This window comes from Opisthocomus hoazin, chromosome 18, assembly GCF_030867145.1.
Source record: "Opisthocomus hoazin isolate bOpiHoa1 chromosome 18, bOpiHoa1.hap1, whole genome shotgun sequence".
In the NCBI taxonomy this organism is placed as follows: Eukaryota; Metazoa; Chordata; class Aves; order Opisthocomiformes; family Opisthocomidae; genus Opisthocomus; species Opisthocomus hoazin.
In genome coordinates this window covers 6482147-6509542 of record NC_134431.1, presented here as the reverse complement: position 1 = coordinate 6509542, position 27396 = coordinate 6482147, and the positions used below count along the sequence as shown (strand labels likewise).

Genomic DNA, 27396 nt, shown 5'->3' with positions numbered 1-27396 from the left:
TCTTGCCTAAAGTCACAGTGGTGATGGAAATAAAGATGTCTCTTCTGAAGTAACGGTAGCGTGTTTTGAGGATGTGTTGAGTGACTGGGAGGCATTGACTCATTCTGGCCTTGGTGAGATGCCTGGCAGTGAGTGCTATGGGGCTGTGACAGCCAAGTCACTAAAGGGCAGTGAGTCCGTGCCAGTGGCTTCGTTGGAATCCCGGGCACCGGCTCTGCCTCGCAGCAGCCGGAGGGAGCCCAGGGCAGCTCCTGTGCTGAGGACAAGGCAATGGCTAAGAACAATTTTGTGGGAGCTCCCGTCTGCAGCCCGACACGCACCGGTCTGTGGGTTTTGACATCCCGGTGTTGTGCTCATGGGTGGGATGTGAATGGCAGACTGGATCTTTGTGGCTGCTGGATGGACAAAGCTGCTTGTGTGTTTGGATGAAGATGGATTCAGTGGAGCATGTGCAGGTGGAACTAGGGATGAGAATGCCACCTTTTAATTAACGATTCTCATATAATCGTCAGGTAGATCAGGCTTATCAATTCACAATTGCATTAAAGATCACAGTACTCCTAAAGCTGTGTTTTGGCCAGGTACCTTTTCTCGCAGTGGGTTTCCATGTTGGTGAAAGGCCTTTCCTGTTTGGCTTACCGTGCGAACGCGGGGAAAGTGAACAACGGGCTTCTCTGCAGTGACCTTACAGTGAAAAACACGTACAGAGAGCATGGCTTATGTCTTCTGAGGCCAAAACACACTCGCGTGATGGGACACACGCCCGGCTAATAGACTAAACTAAACATGGCTTGGAATATTTTTAATTGGGCTGTATCTGCATGGGTTTATCAATCTGGTGTTTGTTCTGCTCGGAGTTTCAGTCTGAGACACCTCCAGGATGATCTGTAATTACAGGCTAATTTTGCTATTCCTTAGCTGGCTTGTTTAGACCCTTACTGGACAGAGTGGAGACAAGTCTACTCCCTAGGAAGGCCTGAGACACAGATGTTGAGAAGGATTTTCTTTATCCTTAAATGCTTTGATAGAAACACTTATTGTCAGGTAAACCTATTGGTATTGTAAGGTATAGTCTACGCTTTATTTAAAACTCCCAGTGCTGCTCCGGAGTTCAGGTCCATCACAGAGAGCGATGGAGGTGTTAAGCTAAAGCAGCGCATTGCACAGAAGCATCAGGATTCAAGTCTATCACTCCATGTAGCACTGGGCGAAGGATCACTGTTTTGTCTTTCTGGTGTCCCTAGGGATGCCAGGACAGGAGTTGGAGAGTGCCTTGTTGTTGAGGTGAGGGAAATCTGGATCTGGTATGAAACATTCCACGCGTGCAAAGCGATCTGGCACGTCCTCTTTATCACTTGCAGAACAGGCTTCTTCAAAACAACCTTAAATGACGTTGCTCCCCAAGCTGCTTGCATAATGGAAGATCTTGATGAACTGATTGCTGTGTTGCTGAAAACAAGCTGTAATCTTATTAGCAAATTGTAGTAGTGACATCTGAGCTATTCTTGCTGGTGCTGTGGAGACAGACCTGGAAGTGTGCCATCCCATGTGTGTGAAGTCCTTTATAAAATGCCTTGCTGTGAACCTAAGCGGTGGTGGGCAGCAGTGCTATAGAAAATAACCTGAGCTAGAGACACTGCGACTTCTCGTAGGGGATGCTCTCAGGGAAAGCACTAGGTACAGGAGCAAATCCCCTATGGACAGGGGTATGCAAAGCCGTACGTCAGCAGTGCAGCCTGCTTCTAAGATTGCTTTAATTCTACCTCTTCAGCTGCTTCGGTTTAGTTAAGCCAGGGAAGGTGAAGCATGCTAAGAGTGTATCGGGTAAGTTGCTGTTCGTTGCTGCCGCAGTAATTCGGTAGTTAGTCTGTCTGCTTTTATGGTCTGGTCCAGGGAGTATGAACCAGCCTTGAGCTTTTCATTTTCTCCTCAGAGTAAACTTCAGTTTTGTTCTTTGGCTGCTTGTTGTGAGGAGGAGGAGGGAATTGGTAGTCCGCGGTGTTTGTACTTTGTGTACAAAATTTGGGGGATTGAAAGGGTAACAAAGCCAGGCTTTGAAGATTTGCAGCACAGCTTTGTTTTGGTTTAGAGGTTTGCTAGGAAAGTTGTGTGGTTTGTGTCCACAAGGCATCTCCTGGATAAATTTGGTATTTCTGTGTTGGTAATGGAGTCTTGTGTGATTCTGTCTGAAAGAAATAACTGATTATGCATATTTCATCTAAGATTTTGATAGTAAGTAGGTTGACTTCTTTCATACAGGTTTTAGTTCTTATATTAACATTGATGTCTTCAGAAGACTGAGGCTTAAACTATCAATACTTTCAGTAAGCAAAATATATCTATATTCTATATAGATCTAGCTGTAGATATGACTTACTACTTCAGGATTTTCTCCAGTTTTTCAAATATTCCTATCTGCTGTTTCTTTATCCTACTACACAACTTTAAACAAGAAAACCTATCATGTTATGAACTGTGCTGGGTTGATCTTTAGGTGATTCTTTCTCTTCAGAATTAACTACGTATTTCTTCATTCAGGTTTCAACTGCTTGCTTAGAGTAGGAACTTGGAAGCAATATGAAGAAGGATTTTTTTCCTGCATGGACTTTTTTTTTTCTGGTTTCTTTTTATCTTGTGCTTTTGTACCCATTGATTGTTTTTGACCTTGAAGTAAACAGAAAGCTGGTAAGATGTGCGTGTGTTGTGACGCTGCCATATTTTTTGTTCTCTGACTTAGTGTCTTTATCTGTCAAAATACTACAACCAGTTGATAGAATAATGTCTCACTTTATTTTTTCCTTTCAAAAGAGCTTGTATTTCATGCTAGTGGTCTGAATTGCCATGATGCTGTGACCTGGTGTGCTGCTCCTGACTTGCTGTTGAGGTTAATTCAAACTCCTTCCATCTGTTTGTTTAATGTGTGCATTTGTGCTCACTCCAGATATTGGGAAGTGTCTTTAAGAACTAGATGCCTGCGCATAAAAGGACTGCCTTATATAGCTTAATTCTTCTGTTCTTGATGCCTTTTTCTCATCTTAGTTTTTCTGGAAACAGTATTAAAAAAATTCAATTTTCTTGACTTACACTTGTCACCTCCTGTTCTGTTTGAAATGCTTGAGAAGAAACTTCTTTGTTTATTCAACTGCTAGAGAGATATTTCAATGAGGGAAGGATGTTGAGCAAGCAGTGAAGTAGTCTAGGCAGCTACAGATCCTTTGAGAAACTAGCTGATGGGCATGATTCAAGCCTGGAATGAACAAATGCATAGCAACGGTGTTTATTTTATTTTGATATTCAAAAGGGCCAAGAGTTGCAGGAGTGTTTGCAATATGTTTGCCCTGTGTTGACAGTATCTAGGAACAGATCAAAAACCACTCTGAGACTTCATATTCTAGCCCAGGACTGGTGGGCCACCAGCACTCAGTCAGCGTGACCCAGGCACACAGATCGTGCTCGGGGCTACCAGTGCTCGATGTGGAGAGGATTTATAGAAGAAATAATAAGAAAATGAACTGTGTAAGGTCTGTGCTAGTCTAATTTCTCATGAGTCTGCTGTTAATATTGTGAAGTCAGGGTTAGACTGAAGGTGTTAGGGGAGTCAGCTAAAAGAATCTTGAACCCCATTAAAACCGGCTCTGTTCTTAAGCAAGAAGAGAAGGTTGCATTAGGATGGTCAGGCTTTCCACAGAGTCATTCCTTTAGGGTTGTCCTTAATTAGATCCTTCTGCCAGTTTGCTTTTTGTTGTGTTAATTTTTGAAACTCTGTAATCTTGAGCTTTTCGTTCCATTGACAGTGCAACTGAGTGAACTTCATTATTCCGCCTACTCTTTGCCCAGCCGCAACGGAGCGATTAACATTTTAAGCCAACAATCTACAATTTCAATCTAAACTGTTGCTATGTTTATACCTCACAGATTGCCCTCTGTTGACTTGGGAATGCAATGAGGAAGAATAATCTCTTAGATGCACTGAATCTAAAATTAACCTTCCACCTGGATAGCTGTGTTTGTGCAGTGCAGTGTGTTCAAGAAAAAAAGTACGGAGACCAGCAAGTAAAACATTTTCTAAATGTAAGACCTGACTTAGCTTTGGTGTTGTCCTGTGAGACAGGAACAACAGCGTTGGCTTAGGAGTCGTAGCGCTGGGCTTTGGATCCTGCTACTGCTGTGTAGAGCTGTTATGTGGTGTTAGCATCCTGCACCTCGGTGACATCGGGTTTAGTGCATGAGTCTGTGGGGTTGTTGAGAAAAGAAGTTGGGATGGCCTTTGAGCCGTTTGACACACAAGTAGTCCAAATATGGCTCTCCTAGAGCAGGGAGACAGTGTGACTGGTGGTGGAGAGTTTTGGTGCAAGCACTATTAGATCAACTCTATTTCCAGATGTGGAAAGAAGCAAAATAACTGCGGGTGGTACAGAAGCACAAGTCAGAGTGCATAGGGGTACAGCATTTCGGTATTGTCTGGCAAAACTATACCACTGCCCCAGTACTGTGTTGTCTTGATATGGACTGGAGGTGCCGGTAGATGAAAAACAGCTGCTGGCAAGGCTATAGCCTACAACGTGGGCTGTAAGTGTTGTGAGCCTTCTCGGAGTGCACCAGGAATATGCCCTGATGCTTTAGATAAGTATTACTCCACTTGGCTGTAGTATCTCCTGGACTAAAACTTGCATTCAGGGTCTGGTATTGGCTAAGTCATGCAGAACATCTAAGTCGAGAGTCACCCTTTTGAAAGAGCTGAAAACTATATTTACGTTGGCTTAAAGTTTTGTTTTTCTTCCAGGCAGGTCTGTGGTGGGTGTGGGGAAGGGATTGCCGTACCCACATGTGACGCAGGCTCGCTGCAGAGCGCCTGTGCCGGGAGCAGGCTGCTGATCAGATCTAGGGTGCGTTCTGCTGGATCTGCAAACCTAAATCCTGGTGTTAATCCATAGGGATTACTGGGATGTTAGAGGAGCAGGCTCTAAACCAAGTTGAACATGAGGGAAAGGTATGCTGCAGAGCAGCTTTGATCTGTAAACCTAGATCCCACGGTAATATAGGGCAATAACACAGAGCGAGAAGAGTAGTTGTGTGCCTGTTGAGTACCTTTAGTAGAGTGATTAGGAGAGCCTGTACGATGGTTCCTTAGCCTGTCTAGTGTTACGCGCTGAGAGACTGCTCTGCAGTGCAGATTCGGCTGCCACGGTGTCTCTGGCACTGATACGGCCAAACCCAAGTTACTCAAGATAATCTAAAATCCTCCTAGTTTCGTGTTGCAGGTGATGATTTCTATTGACTGGCGCAAAATAGAGTTCTAGTGAGAGATCATGGCAGGGTATTAAACAGACTTTTTGAGGTTAGCAAGGTGGCTTTGTTTAAATGTAATCACAACGAGAAGGTTGTGAGAAAATGGAGAGGAGTACTCAAGATGAAGAACAAACATGAGGGACGTGATCTAAGTTTTTAACTCCTGAGGTATAAAGATATAAGTAAAAAGTTAAAAGGGGAAATAATGATTTGGGATGGCAGCTGTAGCAGAACTGAGATTGGCATAAACTATGAAGGAAAAAAAATAATTTAAAAAAAAATCTTTGACTATTTGAAAGTGCTCTACTGGGCTATAGAGTGGCATCTCAGCTGGAGGCCTGGTATTTGGATATCCAGGAGTAGGAAAGGGGGGCGGGACAGGTGGGGACGGGTACTAAACAAGTGGATCACCTCTGCCCTTGTCAGAGGTGGGCTGGGTGGCAAAACAGCTCTTTTCAATCTTTAACTGTTCTGTTCCTGTAAAACAAACAAAAACCTTCTTATTCTTGTTCTCAGTGCCGTTGCTGGCTCCACATGTTCCTGGAAGGAGGGTTATTGCTTAAGTTCTGATCTGTAGAAGAGAAGGGCTGCCTATGTGCATGTTAGAAAAAGGTGTGAGCATAATATGCATGCACACGTGTAAATAGAAGTGCAGATTATCCTACTATGTATGCCTCTGAGTTGTTAGATCTTCAAATTTAGTCATTTATGACTTGAAATGCTTGTTGTAACAGAAGCAAGTTAGTCCTAGAACTTCTAATAATGGCTTTCTGGAATGAAAGGAACTAAAACTTTCCAGATACTTTGCCATCTACAACTTTCTAAGTCCTTCTAGGGTTAGGAGGCTAAATTGCATTTTGTGGGTGTTTTGTCATAGTGGTTTTCAAGACATAAGACTCAATCTGTTTTTTTGTCATGAAACTAGAAAGCAATTTCGATCTGTGTTTGGTGGTAGCGGCTGTTCACAGGTGTTCTTCAAACCATCCAGAGTTAGCGTTGTGTACAGTCTCTTTAATTTTGTGTTCATACGCTGAACCATTGAGGTGTTCTCACAAGTAGATTCCAGTTACCTATGTGGTTTTTTTTTTAAGTCTTTGAAAAATATGTACAATGGAGTTTAAATGGCTTGTAACCCTTTGAAGTGAATTAAAATTCATTTTAGGAGAGGCATTATTTTACAAACTGATGAGAACCTCACACCTTTCTGCAGAGAGGTTGAAAGCTGGATGAAGCCAGTCTGGGACTTTGGCCGCCCAGGAATTAATCAGCAGTGTGGTAAGAAAATTCTGTATGTTTGGGTTTCCCAGGACACTTGTGCTCTCTCACAGCTGAAAAATCTGGTCTGGACAGGAAAAGAGGGCCTCAAACATCCGAGCTGTTTACTGCGTGAACTGAAGTGCAGGAGACGGAGCTGTGCCGGTTTCTGCACACAGAGGACGAGCCCACTGGGTGCGTTCTGCTGTGGCTGGGAGTTGTCTGGCTTGCAGGTGCATGCCAGAGAATTGGAGCGCCTGTGCACCAAGCTTGAAACGTCTTGGTTGTCTCTGAATGTAGAGGGTATCGGTGCAGGTTTGCAGGGGAGTCGTAGAAGCAAATGTAGGGGAGGTAGGTGGTGCCTTGGAGGTCACTGGAAGGACAGCATCGGAAAACCCGTGTTGATGCTGTCTCCTCTCACATGTTTGGACAGCAGTTTTTCCCCTACGCTAGCAGGTTTGATCCCAACCTTGTCTGTATTGCGAAACACTAACCGAAGGAAGTCTCGCACTTACCTCTGTTTGGCTTGTATTGCAGTCATTAATCAATGAAGACTGTTGTATTGTGAATGCCGTACATGAATACATGTGGCTTGATCTCTCTGTCCTTCTCTTCCTCTCTCAGTACCAGAAATTGCCTTTGCAAAATGAGCCAGCTTCCTCCGAAGAGTCTTTTGGCATCCCCGGTGTCAGAGGGCACGAGTTCCAGGGTAGAGTCTTTGGACAGCTTGCCAATGGACAGTTTTTGGCTGGAAGTAGAGAACATTAAACAGAGCGCTGAAGCCGAGCAAGAGGAATGCAGCCTTGCAGATGTCAAAACACAAGAGGGTAGGTTGCCAAAAATCTCGGGACTGAGGGGAGAAAGATGAACGTCTTAGAGAGAAAATTTGCTTATGCACCTGAATGATTTAGAAGCCTGTTGGAATATGGTTAGAATATTACCAGTCAAATCGGAGATATAAATATTTTTCATGGATTGGTGGATAATGCCCTTCAGAAGAGGACTACTGGCCTGGCTTGGTTTCAGCTGCTGAAACAAAGCTGACTCTAAAGGTCGGTCAGGAGTATGTTCGAGGCTCCAGATTTTTTTGAACAGCCCAGAATGACTTGAGTCCATCTACACAAGGTTTTTCCTATATACCTCCTTTTTTCCCTCCTTTTTTTCTTTCTTTGGAAGACTGCTTCATTTGCATGGGGTGTTTTTAATGGGTTTTCTGTAGCACTGGTGTTATCCAGTACTTTGGAAGAGCTGGAACCTGGGCTGATTGCCTTTTGACATGGGAGGTACGACATCCTGGGGTGCAGGAGGGATGAGAAACTGGGATCAGCACCCAGCGATCTCGCAGATTGGGATCATGCGTTTTCAGGTCCGCTTTGAAGAATGTGATTTAGGTGGCTGTGCATCCTCTTGAATGGTCACGTTTGCAGCCTGTACAGCCTATGGCTGTTGTGCTGGCCTGATACGCAGAGGGATCCGTGTGTGGCATGGGGAAATTTTGGAGTGAAAGTCCCAGAGTGCTGCTCTGCTTGGGAAGGGTGAACAGCTGTCCTGGGTGCATGGCGGGGGCTCTGGAGAGCTGGATGGGAAAGAGCATTCTCCATGTCTGCTGTAGTAGGCAAGACACGGTAAGCATTAAGGTCTGCTGTTAGTGTTCCTGCATAAAGGATGTAAACTTGTTTTTTAGAACTGGAAGAGATCAAAAGTGACTCAGAAAATGAGTGCTCCAGGAAGGAGACTCTGGAAAAGAGGCCATGCCGTGAGATGAAAAGCTGTCTGGGATATCCAAAAGACTGATATGCTAGAGGCAATTTGATTACTGTGTGTAAGCAGGGACACAAGGAAAAGTGTCTTTTAATACTATATATTAATCTAGCAGGCAAAAGCGGACTGCTTAATTGGCCATTGAAACCAGACAGACTTGAAATTATGCTCCGAGTAGCGAAGCCTTGCCGGAAGGCTGGGGAAGGAGGTGCGGCACGCTCAGCCTCCTGGTGCCTTCTGCAGAGGAGCTTAGGCAAAGAAGTGTTGTGCTGGAAGTATAAGGAGCGAGGGGAAGCTTCAGATGGTGTGGATGCAGGCAGCTGGACTTGGTTGGTGCCTTTTGGCTTTCACATCTCTGCAATTTGCGGCTGGAGCACTGCAAGGTGGCAATGCAGCACAGAGGCTTCAGGGCTCGTCGGAGCCGAAGGCACCATCACTCTTTGCATAAAGCCTGAGAAGCTGTGCTTGGGCAGCGTCTAACAGCTCCGTCTGGAGACGGCGTGGCTCGGCCGGACAGATCACTGATCCTAATCCCGGTACAGGGACAGCGTGGAGGCTACGTGTAGATAAGGCGTTGCAAAAACACTGACCCAGTTGGAGAACGTTGGTCTCCTGCGCAAACCCTGCGTTAAGGGTGGCGTAATGGGAAGCTGCTGGTGACCTGGTGTTAGTGGGAGGCCAGCATGTAGCTTTGCAGAGGAACTGGGTCAGCAGAAAGGCGCTGATGGTGCTTGTGGCCTCGCTAGGAGTTGAAAGGGGCATAAAGTAGCTTTTTGCTGAAATCCGAGCAGCATTGTCCTTTCCTTGCTGTCTGCTGTTTATCCTGCTCTCTCCAAGGTCCGATGGTACAGCAGACTGACAACGCAGGCACGCTGTGCAGCAGTGCTGCTGAAATACCTGCTAGCACCCTGCTAGCACCTAATTGCGTCTGCGGAGAGTGATTCTTCTCTGCCTTCAAAAACTGTGTAGGAAGTTGTGCTTAATGTTTAGTCTGAAATTGTAGGATGCTTAGCTGTCCTGTAACTTTTTGGAAGCTAAATGATTTATTAGGAATGGTGGTTCTGGCCAGCTTATCTTTCAAGTAAGGTTTTGGGAATTGGTGTTCTTTAGTTTTGCAGATTTATTCCCAGCGGTGTCCCCCTGAAATGCTGCTTGCCTGGAACTCGCAAGGCAAATCTTAGCAGCTCTCCAAGCTTAAACCTGCAGCTCAGCTTCTGTGGACCTCTCGGTTCTGACCTGTTTCTCTCCAAATTCCTCCTCCTCCCCATAAATACTCTATTTTTCTGGTTTCATTTGTGTAATTGGCAAACATAACTGGGCCAAAAATATAAAGTAGAGGAGTTAAAATGTGGTGCTTTGACATCGGATGGGGCAGTGGGCTCGCACGGATGTCCGATTTAGGGCCTGCTGTTTAGTATCTTGTATTCAATTAGCTTCCTGTTATGACTGGAATTGGGTATTTTCAAAATTTGTGAGCAATGCAGTTAACTTCCTTTAGTTCCCAAAGACAAAATAAACCAGAAGTCTTGTGCGCTGTGCTGCTGCGAAACCACAGATGTCGGACAAATTAGGTTAGGAGTTAGGGTTATGGCACGGTGAGAGTCATGAACAGGACCACGAGCACGTGAGCAGCTGCAACCACGCGAGCGGTGCCAGGGGGATGCTCTTACCTTGGAGCTGCTGTAGAACCATGGGAAGTGACCAAAACTTCTGACCATGTAAGAAAGCTAGCCAGCTGGCTAGAAGATCTGTTACAGGAAACGCTTCGCTTCAGGTCCAACCCTACTTATTGTGGTATGATGCTGAACACAGTTCTGTTTCATTGCAGCGCCTAAGAACACAAAGAGCGTGCTCTGAAGGCTGAAAAGAGTTTGAACGGAGTCACAGTATGTTTTTGTAAGTTGCGTGGACACAGAAGTTTGCCCAGAAAAATGAAATTATTTAATCTCTCAAGAAAAGCTGCATGGCTTTTTTTATTAACGATGCAGCAATAATAAAACTTTGCCGGAGCAGCTGTGATAACTGAGGAGATACCAGCTGCATCGGAAAGGAAGAGTGGGAGTGAACTGTTCTGTTTCAGTCAGTTCAGTCGTGACTCTTCTTTTTCCCGGTTTAACCTTTGGTAGAGCTGTGCTGGAGCTGCCTGCAGTGAATGAATGCGGTACGTAGCATTGAGAAGATAAAGGCTTTGTGGAGTTCACTGTATTTAAGTTGAAACCACCTGCTAAATTGCTTCTTTTATCCTTGGACCGCTCAGGGCACTTTCTCACCTGCACAAAGAGTGCATCCCGTAAGGAAAAAATTGTCTTCTGTATTTGAAGTGCAACTTCATATGTATTGTAGAATGAAGTGGAATTGATCTTGTTGGAGTAATGCTGCTGTACTGTCTCCAGGCTTCTCACACTTCACTCTGGAACTGGAACTGTCTTTAATTTTAGTGATGTTTTGAATAGGCGCAGACATAAAGAAAATGCAGAGTAAGGATAACGTTTTTGCTCTTGTTGAGTGACTGTATGGATACCAATCCACTTAAAAAGGTAAAGAATAGGGATGGTGCATACAAATAGTTCTGCAAGTATAGTAAAATACGTTTGAATCTTAAAATACATTTGGATCTACCAGATCAGTGTCTAGATATTTAAAATAAATGTAAAAAACCCAGATGTTGACACATAGGTATGGAACAGATCAATAAAAATTAGAACAAATAGCCGAATAATTGGGAAGAGTACAAAAGCCAAATGTGCAGTGTTGTAGGTTGTGGCTTCCCACAGACCTCTTGTCCATTCCCAAAGCTGCCGGAGGATCGGGTGTGCTGCAGGGACGGAGGCAGTGCCATTCATTCCAGGTTTGCTGTGCGCTGTCACCTGCTGCCAGAGCTCCCCTTTGCACAGGCAGTCCACGTAAAGGCAGATTTAAGCAAGTGCCTCTGACTTTCCTCTCATGCCCTGTGAAAGCCCCCCTGGGTTCAGTTCCCATTGCAGTCCTTGTGCTAAATACCATGCAGAGTTGCACTAGTGCCCCTCTTCTGCCCAGCTTCTGAGGGAGCCTGAGTTCCTGACAATATCCACGCCTCTGTGGTTTTTTCTTCTCTGTTTCCTCACCTAGGGTGAGGAGAAAGGAGTATGTGGACAGTTGCAGCTGTGTAAAGTGCTGTGTATCCTCTGTTTTCACCCTGACACCCAGCTGGGTACCTGGGAATAGGACTAAGATTTTGAGAAGAGCCGTGGCTTCCTAACAAAGGTGCAGCTCCCAGTCATGTCCCATTGCTGTCCCAGAAAGGGGGTGGCTCAGGCTTCTGGTTTTCTGCCTCTGACGTGTTTCAAGCACTCAAATTGTTTCTCTTCTCACTTGTCCTTCTCATCCCTTGCCTCGCAGAGGGAGAAGCTGAAGCCGAGTGGCTCCAGGACGCAGGTCTGTCCGACCTCCTCGGGGACCATGCCTCGGAGAACGACAACATCGTGCTGCTCTCCACCCTGACCAAGACCCAGGCTGCTGCTGTGCAGCGGCGGTTGGACACCTACTCCCGGTCCCGGAGGAGGAAGAACAAGCACCCCGTGCGTGATGTCAGAGACATTTTTGGAGTGGTCAGCGCTGAGGTATGTTGATTCAGTGGGATCCCCTGAAAGAAGTTGGTGCATTGCAGTGCTGACTTGGCTTTCTGGGTCCAGGGCTACTTTCACTTCCAAATAGATGACTTCACCTTTTGAGGTGAAATGAAGCTGCGATTGTAGAAATTCTGTGTCCAGGTTGCAGTGTTGAGAAGTTGCTAACCTGCAGATCCATGAGCTTCCTGGACACTGCTGGAACACTTCTTGCACAGCGCCTGCCGTGCTGCAGTCTCAGGGAGCGCTGGTATTGTTTGGAGCCCTCTTGTGTTTCCTTTATTCCAGTGACATGTTAAATCATTATTGACCAAAAAAAGAGAGAGCTTCGTAAGTTCAGTTCTGATAAGGTGATCTTGTACAGCTGGTAATTCTAGAGAAAGAATAGCCGCTGCCTTATTTTTTTGCTAGATAATACGTGAACATGAGCTTTTCAGCTGCTTTCTTGCTGTGCTGCTCCTCTTTTGCTTGTGACCACAAGGTAGGGTATCCATATTTTTTTTCTAGCAGTTGCTGGGAAGTATCCCAGTCAGGGCTCCTTGTGACTTTCTTTGCTTGGTCAAGTGTCTAGTCAGAAGGTGTTGAGCTTAACCAAGATCTACCTATATCATCAGCATGGGACCCTTGCTGTCTAGCAGAACTGAATACTCCTTTTCCTCAGCCTGAGCATCTTTAAAAACTTCTTTTATAATGAGATGAATCGTACACATATAATCCCTGGAAAGCCTTAAGGGTGACACTAGCAGTCTGCAACCTTACTAGAAACTGCTGTGGTTGTGTTCTTTGCAAAGATTTTTGAGCTCTTAATCTTATCTGTCCACTCGCTAGGTTGCTAACATCTGTATTTGATAATTTGCATTTGATAAGCAACTGAGATCAAACCTGATGGTTTAAAGTGACATTTCGGTATAATGAAGGCATGTACAAAAATACTAAACCTGCCTGTTTAAATTGCCTTAATTTAATTGGAAGTTAAACATTTTCTCACTTCTTTCTTTGGGCAAGATCACCAAACTCTTTTCCAATAACTCTGCTGGATTTATTCATATTTTCTTTGGCTTGTTTTTTTTTTTAAATCTTTGCAGTTGCCTCTGAGATCTATGGATTATAGCGGAGATAGCTGAAACAGGAAGTAGTGGGGTATTTTGTCCCCTCTCTTTTTAATGGAAGTAAGAAAATGTATTTTAAATTAGTCCACTGGACTGTTTGTTCCTTCTTTGCTGAGTGGCCATCAGCTTAAACTCTGTGTACAAGAGGTGGTGTTTTCCCTCTATTTCATGGGAAGTGACAGATGCTTGGCATAGGAAAATTGAGAGTGATTTCTACGTAGAATCATATACTTCTGAGACTTTAGGATCTGGGACTGGGTGTAGGCACTGAGCAGAAGTAGTTCTTTACCTTTGAGTAATCCCTGGAGCAACCCCAGAATGAAGCAGGCTTTTTGGTTAATTTTCCCTGGTGGTTTGCTGTGTCACCCCAGTTCCAAGCACAGTATTGGGGCTCTGAAGGACGTGTTCAGGAGCCATATGCTAAAACAGGCCTGGTGCTGCTGCAACACTTGTTCAAGGCATGTAGCAAAACATGACAAATCCATTATTGCACAAAAGCATATTTGAAATCTTCACTTGGTAAGTGAGGAAACAGAAATGCAGAAAGCTAAAGATTTTTTTCCTGCAGTCTCAGAAATTCCCGATCTGGAGCCCAGATCCAGTATCTGTGCCTTTACTGCTCAATGTGGTTTTAGATGCTTCCCACTACTGACCGCTCTCACAGGACGCTGGGAGCAGAACATTTGAATGGGCTCTACCTATGGAAGAAACTATGGCCAGCAAATCGAGCTTGAAACTAATTCAGTTCAGCTATGACTTGAGTGGAAGCAGCTCAAGCTGTAAAGGTGCAGGCAGTGATGTGTCAGAGTAATTTGGATTTTTATTTCCATCAGCGTATCAAGACAGATTTGCGGTTTGCCTCCTGTCCACCTCTGTCGTGAGCTACCCTCAGGCATCAAAGCTGCTGGCATTTCTCTCAGAACCTTTCTACGCACTTCCCCTGTATTGCTGTTCAGTATGGCCTGTCACACAGCAGCTGGGTCTGAAGCTGCTCTGGTGTTCGTGTGTGGTGTGTGATTAAGCCAGATGCTAAATGAGTTGGTTCTGCTTTCACAGCAGCTCACCAGTTGCGCACCTACTCTAAAGATACAGTACATCTTCCGTGCAAGTTAACTGTTATTTCTGTTTGCAATGACTTTGCACGGGTTCCTTTTAACTTTCAGTCCTTGGTCCACAACTCCGTATCATGGGCAGATTCTCAGAAAGTTGCTAACTTTTGGTGATAGAAGATGTTTTCCTATAGTTTAACTAGTTCTAGCAAAAGGTTTTTATTAGCTGAATTGGCTGCCAAATGCTTCCTTAGACTTGTAAAGATTCACGTCTCTCTCCAGATGTGAAGAGATAGGTTACTATAAAGCCTGTGAAGGGAAGATTTAGGTGCTGGTGTCCATGTGCTTTTTCTTGTGCAAGAGATGTTGTGATCACGGGCAATGGGTAGATCCCGTGCAGCTTGGTTGGTCCGCTGGGTGTTAGCCCCTCAATGCATGATCTAAAAGGGGGAAATTGGTTAATGTTTGTGTGAAAGGAAGAGTTGGCCTAATAATGTGCAAATTTATCATAAATACTGTCTGTGAGATAGTCATCTGTTTTCCATCTGCCTGCCAAATCCTGTAATTATAATTCTTCGTTTTAGAGCAGTCTTATAGCCCTGAGCTTGAGCAGCATTTTCTTAGCCTAGCAGACAATGCCAAGTGGGGGGCAGTTTTCTGCCGAAAGTGGGTTGTCTTATAATAACTTCTGTTTTGTGTAGGTAAACATAATCTGGTTTATTTTTCAGGAGACCACACCGGAGAAGAAGGAGTCCAGCCCAGATCAGCTGTGGCACAATCTACGGACTTCAAATGTACAGAAATGTAAGAAGGAAGCTTTTAAATGTAGAGTAGGACGGAAAGGGGAGTAGGATCTGAAGTAGGGCTGGAACTGGAAGGGAAATTATACTGATCTGTGCTCTGAAACATTGGCCTTGTTTGTGTGTTTTGGTTTTTGGTTTTTTTTTTTGGAATATGTGCTTATCCACAGATTTGCGTTTAGTAAACTTACAGGCTGTAGCGTTAGGAATTGTCGCTCAAACTCTGACTCTAACTCTTTAAGAAAGCAATTAGAAGATGCAAATAAAATCACACAAGCAAAGATCATGTGGTGAAATTCTATAAAGGCCATACACAATTGTGTAAAGAGAAATTTAGTTGTGTCCTTTAATTTAAGGCCATGGTTATGTCTTACCAGCGATCTGGTGATCGTAGCTGTAGTGTTAAGGCTTTAAGCTAATCTTACCCTATTGATGATTCTCAGGATCCTGCTATGAAAACACTCTTTTCAAAAGTTAATATAGTTTGTAGTTCAAAAGTGGTGGTCCCCAAATCTGTCTCAAGCTGCGCTTTTTGCACATTTGGTTTCTACGCTTCACCCTTCTGGCTTTCTGAAGTTCACGCCTGTCATGGCATAGCCCCAGCTGCCAACGAAGAACATTTTCTCCTCTATAGCAGAAACCCAGGATTACTCCTGCACAGTACGAAACCCTGGAAAAGAGGAGGTGTTCAACATGGATATTGCCTACTCGGAGCAAGCAGCAGTCCTGCTCAAGGGATCGTTACTGTCTGAATCTAGGAGGTTAAAGGATGGAAATGCCCTAACTGTAAGCAATGAAGGAATTTTTCCTGTTAGATCTTATTGGTCTCTTCTTGTCGAGAGGGGTACAAGAGACTTCATTCAATCATGTATGATCAGCTTTTGGAAATGTCCTCTATGCATGTGGTTGCAATGTTTCTATATTAGGTAGGTGTTGTTGGACAGGTAGTGCTGTTATCCCTGCAGCATTGGGCAACGATAAAGTTGTGTAGTGGAGGATCAAAGAAGTATGGCTCATGTATGAAACCAGCTATGGTGATATGGATCTGGGTCATTTCCTCTGAAAAGAGAATAACTGGACTTTCTTACTCATAATTCTAACAGTTTTCTTCTCCGCCATTGTGCTTCTAAAATTCAAGTAGATTAGGGTAGGTATCAGGCTGTGTTTAATTTAGATAAATTGGGATCTTCAAAATGGTTAAAGAGCAATACGGAAAAGGGAAAAATATTTATTCAGCTGTGGATTGAGTAGGAATAGTTTTGGGCATTTGTCTGGTGTTGAAAACAGGGGAATGAATCGATGCCTGGTTGTGGTGAGGAATGATAAAAATGCAGCAAAACTTGGTAACTATTGGGGTTAGAAGTAAGAACTTGCACTGAAACTTTCGGATGTGTGTGTTTTCCCTAAGAAATTTAAGATCCCCAAGGGCAGACTAGGAGTGACCAGGATTGGAGATCTGTCCACTCAGGATATGAAGAAGATCCCCACGCTGGCTCTTATTGAACTAACGGCTCTCTGTGATATTCTGGGCTTTGAGCTGAAGAGAAACAAAGCAGCAAAGCTGAAAACAATAGGTTAGTTGTATGTCATCCTGATTTTTTTTTTGTGCCTTTATTTACACTGATCTTCTCATATGTTTGTGTTTCGAATGGTAGAACGGTAGAACAGAGAGGGCCTTTGATAAGAAACCTTGTGACAGGTGTGTTTTCCTTGATCAGAATTTCTCCTGGAAGTAAATGCACCACAATTATGTCTGGCTATGGAATGCACTTGTCCTGTCTAATTATTCCTCTCTTCTTCAGTATCTACATTTACAAAATGTGCCATCTTAGTCTGCAGTGGGGGATGTACCCCTTACACTTGTGCTAGTGATGATACAGACTTGTTTCTGTTGCAGAGAAAAGACTCTTTGGAGTTCCTCTCAACACCCTGTTGGAAAATGACCAAAAACTGCTCCCCAACACCAAGGTCCCTCTGTTACTCCAGGCAGTAAGTTCACTTCTGGTTTCATTCACACCTCTGATCCTCAGACTAAAGAAGCCTTTGAGGCCTGTGATGAGGAAGGGCTGACTTCTCATCCTCTGTACCTAAGAGCTTGCTTTTTTCCCCCACCTTTAATAGCTGCTGTCCTGCTTGGAAAAGAGAGGACTGGAAACAGAGGGCATTTTGAGAGTTTCTGGGTCCCAGACCAGAATCAAGGTATGAACTCTTGTATTGTTTAAAAGTATCAGACGTGATCAAGGAGCACGTTGCTGAAGCAAGTATCTACATAACCTGAATTATCTCATCTCCCTTCCCAGTACAACTAGAAACGTTCAGTCCTGGGAAATCTGGGAGTGTCTGCTGTGAGGGTGTCTCTGCTCTTTTGACTTGATGGGTTGCCCTCCTACTGTTCAGCTATAGTATTTCCCTTGTGTGTGTTTGTTAAAGCATGTAATAAATTCCATCTTTGTTACAGAGTCTGGAACAGAAGCTAGAAAGGGACTTTTATACTGGCCTTTTCCGCTGGGATGAAGTCCACCAGAATGATGTATCTGGGCTACTGAAAAGATTCATAAGAGAGCTGCCGGCCCCGCTGCTGACTGCAGAGTACCTCCCTGCTTTTGCTGCTGTACAAAGTGAGTCCCTGCTTTGGCTGCTCAGTGTCAGCTTGCTGGTTCGTGCTTTGCTTGTAAAGTTCTGCTGGCCTTGGGCTCTCCTGCCAGGTGTGTTGGGAGCCTGTGGGTTCGATGGGAACACAAAGCACGACATGAACAACAGCCAAACTCGGTGTGCTGGGTGCTGTATGTGCTGTTGTGCATCAGCCTGAGAGTCATAGGCACTGGTGCTTGGCTGCATATGTCTTTGTGTAGGAACACTGTCCTGGAGTCTTAAATTATGTTGTGTCATTTGAGGCTGCAAGGTTGCTGCCATGAATCAGGACGACTTGATAAATAACAACAGGGTGCCCAGTCCTGGCCTGTCTGCAGGTAATGCAGTGTTCTGTAAGTGCCTAATTTTGGCATTTGTGCCTTAACAGGTGGTTTGAATGTGTTAGCTGTTTTAAGTGCATGACATTTTTTGTCCAAGAAGTGGGGAACAATGAGGTCTTATGATGCCCATCAAGGGCATCAGACTTGCTGGTAGGCTGCACTCTGAAACAAATCAGCCAGTCTTCTAAAACATAGGTAGTTCTCTTCGTAAGGGCTATATGAGCTTGATTTGCTTCTGTAAAACAGTCTCAATTCCTAGATGACAAACACTACAATAAGCAATTGCATTCTTCCTCGGGGGATTCCCATGCTCAGAAAGAACAGTGTCAGAAGCCTAAATCCTCTGTCCTCTTGTTGCTCTCCCTTTCCAGATATTCCAGACCTAAAGCAAAGATTGCAGGCTCTAAACCTTCTCATCCTGATTCTGCCAGAGCCCAACAGAAATACTTTAAAGGTAACTACCTGTTCTGGATTTAACTGGGAAAACATGATCTTATTCCAGGTTTTTTTCCAAAGAACTCTGTGAGCTTTTGTAGATAACGTATATCAAGCTATTTGGTTTTAATTCACTGAGATGAGAATGGAAACCTATGATGGGGGGAGCGGGCAAACCTCAAGGCTGTGCAGTGAATGTAAGCTGTAAGCACAGTCTGCCTTTTGAGTGTGAACTGAAGAGCGGTAGGAATCCATGTGGCTTTGGAGCACCCTGTTCAGAAATGTGCTCTTCCCCTTTGGTGTGTTAAAGTGCTTCACTGTGGGGTGAAAGATGTATAGGTCTTACATGGTCCGTGGGCATGCTAAGATGTAGGGGAAGAAATCTGGTCTTTTGATGCATGGTTTGTGGTATTGTCATCATCTAGGAAGGGTAGTTTCAATTTAAAAAAAAATACGTAAAAAGCTACTAAGCTTATGAATTCCTACCCTTTTCTGGCTGGAAGGCATTTCAAATCCTTTCACCTAGTACTATTTGAAAGAAAAAGTGGTGATGGGATCAGCTTTGCTGGCAGTGCACAACCTCTGCCTTTCTGTGCATTGTAAGAACTGTGCTGGTTGCTGCTGCTGGTTGCTTTTTTTTTTTTTCTTCCTACTGAGTAGTCCAGCTTCCAGGTAATAAAAGCAAGGCTGACTTAGCACCCTACAGACTGTGTTTAGAGTGCAGGAATACATAATCCAGTCAAAGATGATCTGCCATGCGTCATGGCTTTGGTGGAGGCATGAGGCAGAAGAGATCATCCCAGAAGGCTTTATTTTTCCACATATGGGAACAGCTTTGAGGGGATACTGGGGGAAGAGGGGGGAGTAATCTTTTAATTTGGTAACTTTTATGGCTACTGGACTTTTTAAATTGCTACCTGCCAAGGAGTAAGAGCTCATCTGCTTCCCACACAGGCTGTCTCTCCTGATTCATGAATGCTGGACAAACTCGCTTGCTGCTTGATACAGTTATTTGTTGCTATCCTCGTATTAGAAATTGGTCAACGAACTTCCTGAGTAGAGAAATAGGATTTGCTCGTGGCTATACAGTAAAAATTCTAATTAAATGATCTCTCTGGCAATTGCCACAGTAGTTTCTTGAGCGTTAATAGCAATGGATGTCTTAAGTCTCTTCCCCTCTCTTCAGGCTCTACTTGAGTTTCTCAGCAAAGTGGTTGCCAGGGAGAACAACAACAAGATGAACCTCTGGAACGTTTCCACAGTCATGGCCCCAAACCTCTTCATGCACAAGGGGTTGCCAAACAAGATCCCCGAAGGGAAGGAGAAGCAGCTGGCAGAGGGGGCGGCTGACGTCGTGCGGATGATGATCCATTACCAGGATTTGCTCTGGACAGTAAGTTCCGAAGGTGTTTTGCGGTATGGTGTAGAGGTGTCTTGGTCTGCCTAGAATTAGAACAGGGGAAGGGATAGAAATTTCAGAGGACCTAAATGTCTGTAGGCAAAACCTCTGGCTGAGTTCCAAGACTACCTGTTTTCAAGGTATGTGGATATTTTGTCTATTTAAGGAGCTTCGTAAAGTGACATTTAGGTTCTTAAGTGGCTTCCTCTTTTCTGATTTAATTCCTGTCTTCTTTCTTCTTTCCTTCCCAGGTCTCCTCTTTTCTGGTAGCTCAGGTGAGAAAACTGAATGAGAGCAATAGCAAAAGGTACCAGTTTTGTGACAAGCGAATTAAAAATCTGTTGCGGAAGATTCATGCTGATAAAGACAAAGCAGAAAAGAACCAGGCAGAGGTGAGTTAGGGCCTGCAAAAACTGAGTCCTTTTGTAACAGTGTTGAATATTTTTTCATTATGAGTGCTTTCATGAGAGCTTGGAAAACTTTGAGGAGTGATGCTCGTTACAGATCAAGAGGGAGAAAAATTGGCAGAACCATGAGAAACAGCTTCACAGACCCTTTTGGCCAGGTTGTGGCAAACATTGATCCCAGCAGAAACTGTATTAAATAAATTTCAGACTAGACAATGCTTGGTTAAGATGCTGCATTGTTGCAGGAGATGGGAGAAGGGACCAGAAGCAGAAACGCTGGTCTCTCCCTCACACAAAGAGCAGAATTCACATAGCTCTGGATACCTGCCCCGTGCATTTGGAGAGATACGTCTGCGGTGATAAAGGCAGACTTATTTTCATGAAATTAAACAAAAATTCAGCCTATTACAGTGGTGTAAAAGTACACTTTTGTATCTGATTTTCCTTTTGCTCCATAATGTTGCTGATCAGTATGGGAGGATTTGAGGATGAGGTTCTTGCCACTTACAAGGCGAGAATTAACTTCCCAGAGAAATGAAGTGGCTCTGCTCCTGCTTCTGTTGGTGCAGACTGAGATGTTTTTAAACGGACGTTACTATCAGATCTGTGTATTAAAGTTTAGAAAAGATCCTTGGAGCTGTTCTGCCTTTTTTTGTTTACCACTGTTAGTTGAAGAAGTGTAGGTCTGTGGCAGTTAAGTCACATCATGCGGTGCTGGATTTGAAGTATCGCACAGTAGCGGTGGTGCAACTGGGATGCTCTAAGGACATGAGTCTGCAGGTAGAAATAATATGTAGAAAGCTTGAATCTGCAGAACTGAAGAGTTTGTTTTCTCACAAGCCAGTACCTCTGCCGCCTTTCTATACGAGTTGTGATACTGAGATGACGTCTGCCTAAAATTTGGCTTGCTTGAGGCTGCCTGTCATTGAAGGTCCGCTCACTTCAGAGAGGGCAGCTACTGTTTAGGCAGTCAAACAGATGACCCAATGCTTAGAACAGTGCCAATACTACTGGATAATGGTCTCGGTGTTCAGCGCTGTTTTTGCAAGAGGTTTGGGCTTGCAAAATTAACTTGCTGCAGATCAGACCCCGTTAGAACAGTTCACTGTTCTCCACAAAAGTTCTGAGAATTTACTTTGTGAGGGAGTTGATGAAAACAATCTTGAGGAAACAGCACTTGAAACTCTGCTCTGTGATGTCTCAGAGCTTCCTTGTTTTGAAACTACCTTTCTGAAGTTCAGTAGTCTGCAATCCAGCTGTCTGACCTCCTTTTGCAGTGGTGTCAATTAATTTAAGAGAAGTCTATCAGACTTGGGCAAAACAATTTGTCGGAATTCATTCTGACAAATCCTTTATTCATCAAAGTTTGTGTCGCATCTGGTGCCGGTGCTGTATCTGAACAGCAGAGAGCACCAGCGCACGCTGATGGGGAGCGGTGCCTTCCTCCCCAGCCACCACAACCACAGCACCATGATTTGTTTCTAATGCTCACCTTGATGCTTCTGTAACCTTCCAGCCTGTAGTGTGTGTGGGCTGTGAAACAAACCTGATTTCTCTGAACAGCTGGAGGGATAGGTTTAATGCTTCACGTTCTCTCATATATATTGAAACTTGATGTTTTAGCTGATAACAAAGTCTTTCTTCAAGTGTTTTATTCTTTTTGCCTGCCTTGTTCAGCCTTCCAAGATTGTGAAAGTCCACGCTTCGCTTCTCCTGAAGGATTCGCTAGAGGTGCATTTGAACAACGCAACCAAAGCTGCCGATGTCTTGAGGCAGTTTCAAAAGAACCTGTGCCAGAATGGCTGGAATATTGTTAGCACTGTCAACCTCCTCAAGGGGTAAATGGCTTTCTCTCTGCTTTAAAAGAAAAAGTACTAAGTGGTCTAGCTGCTGTTTTCTGTCTTCTGGCAGAGCTGATGTGGCAGCACAGTGAGCTGTTAGGAGACCATGCTCTGCTGCTCTATTCTAAGCTTTGGAAACCGTGTGTTGGCTGGGGCAAGCAAATGTTCACCCAGCCAAGTGATTCCATGGCTGGCTCAGGCTGTTGCGAAGTCAGTCGTCCCCTCGGGGCTGCCGGATGGCAAGTGAACTTCAGCAGCCTTGCTGAAGGGAAGGGAAAGTAGAATGACATTGACCCTGCAAAGCAAACTCTCTCTAGTGCTCCTGGAGAAAAACATCACCTGTGCAAATTGTTTGCCTGGAGTAGTATTTCCAGCATGCTTATGTTAGTATAGAGATTTCCTAAAATAAGCTCTGCAGTGCCTTCCTATACTCCAGTGGTGAATTGCTGAAATAACCCCAAAAATGAGCAGAAGAATTCCTGCCCCCTCTCTGTCACCATGCCTGCAGACAGTGTTTAGTAGGTAAAGTGTCAGTGCATCTCCTGACTGTGTCCCTGGGCAGGAGATGTCTAGACAAGGAGGGTGGGTTGGAAGCTGGCTGAATGTGGGTCAGCTGGTAGCTCGCTAACAGGCTACTGCAGCTGGCAACGTCTCCCTGCAGGTGAGCTTCTCCTGAGCAGGCCATCAATTCTAGAGGAACGCTGCCAATGAACTTGGGTGTTTATGCCTGTTGTCTTCCTATCGACAAATTAGTGTTTGCATATAGCGTGCTTCTTGCTTCCAGTGAGGCATATCTGCCTTGTTTTCTTTTTCGCAATTTTGGGCGTCCTTTTCACAGCTGTACTGTCCAGGAGGATCAGCAAGGTCTCTGTACCATGGTCTGTAGCTTTCTTGACCATTGCTGGCCTCTAATCCATAAGCAGTTTTGGGGAAGAAACATTACTAAACTACATAACTTGCCTTTTACAGAGCTTTGCTAACTTCAATCTGGTTTTCTCTCTGCAGTAACAACTCAATGGAGTGCACAAACCTGCTCCTGTATGAAGTGGGAGGCAATATTGGTAAGTCTGGGTGGTAACTGAAAATAAGGACTTTGGTATCCAATTTTGTATGCTTAACTTCTCTTAAGAGGGAGTTAAAAAAAGGATGAAATCTGTAGAGGGCTCCAAAAGTTAAAAGACAAATGACCAAGTGTGGGATAACCTCACCCACAGCAAAGAGCACCTGTCAAAGCTCACGTGTCTTCGAGCCACCACGCAAAGCCATTATAGAGCAAGTATGTGGGAAGGCTGAAGCCTGGACTTCCGAAAATACTGAACACTAATGGATCTTATTCAGAAGCTGCCCCTCAAGAAAGGTGGAAATTCAAGTGTCTAAAAGTCTTGAGGACAGAGACGTGTACAACTTTATCCATTTAAAAAAAAAAAAAAACAACAAAAAAACCCCTCCCATTCTGGTAAATGTACCATGTTAAACTACCTCTTCCCTCAACAATAAAGGTTCATGTTTGGAATTAAGTGTGGAACTTAAAGCCATAAACTACATTCATCTATGTAAAGGGCAACTTCATCCTATGCTGCTATAGGCTTTTAATTGTGTGCTGCTTATCTGGGCTTTAATGAAGTGTGGTATGGTGGCACGTGGTGTCTGTACTAATGATGGCCAGCTGCGGGTGTGAGTTCTGTCCGCCCTCAGCAGCTTTCTGACGAAAGAACCCATACTAACTTCGGTGGAAGTTTCTCAAATGGTGTAGTTAAGTTGATGATGATCATTAGTCATGCATTTCCACTCCTCAGCAGGGTAATGTTATCAGATGGAGAGGAGACTGAAATAATATGCTTACAGCAGCAGATTAGGGGTGCCTGAAAATGGAAGGGGATTCGTATGCCCCGTTACAGCTGCTTCTGGGGACTGTCGGCTACTGGAGTGCTTTGGCTGCCTCTTAGTGTTTCTCTTAGCATCTGCAGAAGAAAAGCTCTATCATTGGAAACAGTTTGGTCTCTGGATTTGATCACTGACATATTTCATGATGGTTTTCAGGTGCTAAAGTTAGCGTACCTTTCCACAAAGGTCAAAGCTTGGGCTTAGTATGATTTTAAGAAACATACATAATAAATAACTAGAACTTTTCCAGGTTTGTGGAAACATTGCTGAATGGTTGTGCTATTGAAATTGATGTGAACAAATACCAGCTTTTAGCTAGGAGTGGGGGGGGAAACCCCTAGCAACTAGAGGACTAAGGATATAAGGAACGCTTTTTTACTGAATCTCTTGTTTTGTAGGTGAACATTGCCTGGACCCAGACACTTACCTCTTAGACTTGTACCGCATCAATCCCCATGCTGAGTGGATAATTAAACAAAACCCATCTTACCCTCGAATGTTCTAAGGAAAGCATGAGCAAAACGAAGCATTTGGCTGAAGTTTTTTGAAGGCATGGAAAAGCTATAGAGATGTTCCTTGTGTAGTCACAGACTGGACAATGCTTGTGTCTTTGAAGGAAAAACAGCTTTATTTACTACTTCCATGACAGCTGGCTGTAAGAGTACGTGAGCCTATGTGCTAACAGGGGTGTTGATAACAAGCAGCAATTATCATTGTGTAGCAACATTTGCAGGAGGGGAATGCTTATTCTTGAACAAAATAGCTCCCCAAAACAAGCCCTGCAAACAAAGCTACAGTGATTATGCAGCAAAGATGGGACTCAAGACGAGAAACGTCTTCTTAAAGATGGTAGAAGGTATCTATTTCTTCTGGGTTTGCTCTTTCTTTTGATCACACCCACGTTGCGGAGGAGAGAGACTCAAATGCTGCAGCGGTACTAATGACATCCCTTTGGTAAGATCTGCTATCGACTGTTGCCCATCGCCGGAGGAAGTTGTGATCCTAGGTTTCACTCGTAAGATGCAGTTATTTTCTTTGAAGAATGAAAAAGGATGCTTCCAAAAAGGCCAGATGGGATGGGAAGCCAACATCCTGTATTAAATGGCTGCAGTTAGATACTTATATGCAACACAAGAAAATAACTTTCCTTGGAAAAAATTGTGGGGTGGACAGCAGCCTTTCAGATGTACAGTTTGGTAGGAGGGATGCCTGTTCCATACAGCTCTGCTGGTAATGCAGAAACAAACATACGAGTTGCCAGTGACTATGGTAAAACAGGCGTTTATTTTGCTGGATAACCTATGTATCAATGGGTAACAAAGGAAATATTCTGAAGTTAATTTGAGGTTAGTAATCTGACTCGACTACGTCAACTTAACTTCTTTTTGGAAGATTCTGTGTGAACCTGCCTATTTAAAAAACAAAACAAAACCCACCAAAGAACCAAACCAAAAACCCCCGAGATGTGCCGTGGCTGAAAGAAGAGGTCCGTGCCTGTATCTGGTCGTGCAGTGGGTGCTGCACCGAGCCGTTCCTGCTCTGACCGCACGATTGCATCCCGCACAGCACAGTGTGAGCACCGTGGTCTGGAGAGACGAGGGCAGAGCAGAACGCTTGCGCCTCGTGACACTGCGTGATCATCGTATGACCTCAGCTCAAATTAGGCTGTGTGTGTAGAAGAGGAGTGCAGAAGTGTTGTTTTCCTTTCCAGTGATGCTGAAATACCTCGTGTGAGGGAGCCAACTATGCAGTTACAGGGGATGGAACATACATCGTTTCTGAAAATCCTGACGTTTTTATGTACTGTTTTTAAACACTGTTGGATATTTATTCATGTGGCAGAAGCAAGACTGCCGTGCAGGTGTGTACTCAAAGTGCCAAGTCTTAGCTGCACTATAGTGACAATCTCCAGTATTATTTCTTTTGTTTAACTGAATTTGTTTCCGTTGCAGTCTGAACTGTCCCTCCTCTGCTTTTTTTCCCAGGCTGATATGTAGCTATCCCTATTCATCATCTCAAAGTCCTAGTTTCTATCTTAAGGGCACTTCGTACTGTGGTTTGTCTGTCTGTGTGGTTAATTTGTCTCGGTGGCTAAGATCCTTGTGGCATAGGTGAGCCATAGTCTGTATTCTGTCTAACCCGTTGTGAATACTGTGTGAGTGGTGCTGATGTCTTCAGATGATGCATGTTAGAGAGTCTGTCTGCTTTCTTGGGTTGAGATGATGCAGATGCATTGACTCAAGGGCCACCTTCATAGTTGTCTTTTTAAGAACCTGTAGCAGAAACTTGTAAAAAAAAAAACAAACAAAAAAGACAACCCAAAAAATCACCTCCCAACCCCAGCCCAGAACCCCATGTCAGGACTTCTTGAGGGGCTTCTGTTTTATAGGACTTGAACTGTGCCTAAAAGGGCCCAGTTCTTGTCCTTGAGGATGGGTGCTCTGTGTCTCTTCAAAGATCAAGCTGCTTTAAAATTGGGCATTAGAAGTCAAAGGTACCTGTTCACTTGTTGCTTCTGGAAATCATTGTTGCAGTGAGGAAGCTTAGCAAAGAGCAAATGCCGAAGATGTGAGACCATAAAAAAATACCTGACTTGCAAAGATATCAGTGGGAGAGCGAGAAGAACCTATCCCTGCTCAAAGATGCTTTGTAACCTGAATTACATCCCTGGAAATCACGTAACACCGCAATTTTTTCCACCCCTTATACGTTGGATGTTTTATTAAACATGCTGTCTTCCACACAGAAGAGGGGGAAATGCTACATCACTGCTTCTGTAAACAAGAAATCAGTGGGGTGTTTTTTGGACACCAAAGGATGTGAATCAGTGCTGTGAAAAACAAGGTTGTTGAGAGGTTCTCATGAGACAAATATCAGTTCTCAAATATGAAAAGAAATGTAAAAAAAAATAAATCTCTTTTCAGATGTGCTTTTTTATTTTTCTTTTCTATCTTTGTACCAAAAAGTAAGTATGAAATTTTCAGTCACTGATGTGCAACTTAGTTCTGAATGCTGGCTTTTAATAACTTTTTTACAAGTTTTTAATTCTGTATTTAAAATTCATTTATTCAATGAAACAATAAAAATATAGTAAAATCTCTTGGCTCCAGTGTCATTAGTGGCTGAGAATAAGTTAGCACGGTAAAAGGCGTCACGTCTGTGAATGCCAGCAGGATTTGCCTCATGTCTGAAGGGGGATGCACCTGGGGTCTAAGTGAGTTTGGCAAGAGTTTTGTGTTACATCTTCAGAAGTTCCTCTTCAGAAGATTCTGTTGAGTTAGCTGTGAAAGAACAATCCAGAAGGAGGAAGAGGAGGTCAGTGCTGGGCATAGAAAGCCCAGAGGAAGGTTGACAGGGGGCTGAAGGTCTGTTTGTGAGCACCAAGACTTAGTGACTCCTGAAGTAAGAAAAGCTGTTAAAGATTGAAGCTTGAGGAAGGATGGCCATGTCATGTGAGCAGTCCCATTCCCACCCCCTCCGTCCCTTCTCGCTTGAGCTGTGCTCAGTGACGTACATGCTAGCGAGACTAGCCAAGCTGGTCAAGAATAACAGGAATCTAGTCTCAATCTCTGGTTAAATTATGAGTAATAT

General features: G+C 44.1%; 1 protein-coding gene across 1 annotated transcript in view; it reads left to right on the top strand.

Moving 5' to 3' along the window:
- ARHGAP40 (Rho GTPase activating protein 40) overlaps positions 1-26816 on the top strand; it is a 42734-nt gene extending 15918 nt beyond the window's left edge. Inside the window, exons 2-15 of the mRNA XM_075438846.1 lie at positions 7168-7370; positions 11683-11903; positions 14796-14871; positions 15502-15653; positions 16276-16441; positions 16765-16856; positions 16989-17066; positions 17326-17485; positions 18211-18293; positions 19461-19667; positions 19925-20065; positions 21758-21918; positions 22927-22982; positions 24204-26816. Coding sequence (XP_075294961.1) covers positions 7190-7370; positions 11683-11903; positions 14796-14871; positions 15502-15653; positions 16276-16441; positions 16765-16856; positions 16989-17066; positions 17326-17485; positions 18211-18293; positions 19461-19667; positions 19925-20065; positions 21758-21918; positions 22927-22982; positions 24204-24310 — 1881 coding nt within the window. The 5' untranslated portion in view covers positions 7168-7189 and the 3' untranslated portion in view covers positions 24311-26816. The remainder of the gene's footprint in view (positions 1-7167; positions 7371-11682; positions 11904-14795; positions 14872-15501; positions 15654-16275; positions 16442-16764; positions 16857-16988; positions 17067-17325; positions 17486-18210; positions 18294-19460; positions 19668-19924; positions 20066-21757; positions 21919-22926; positions 22983-24203) is intronic.
- Positions 26817-27396: the final 580 nt, after the last annotated feature.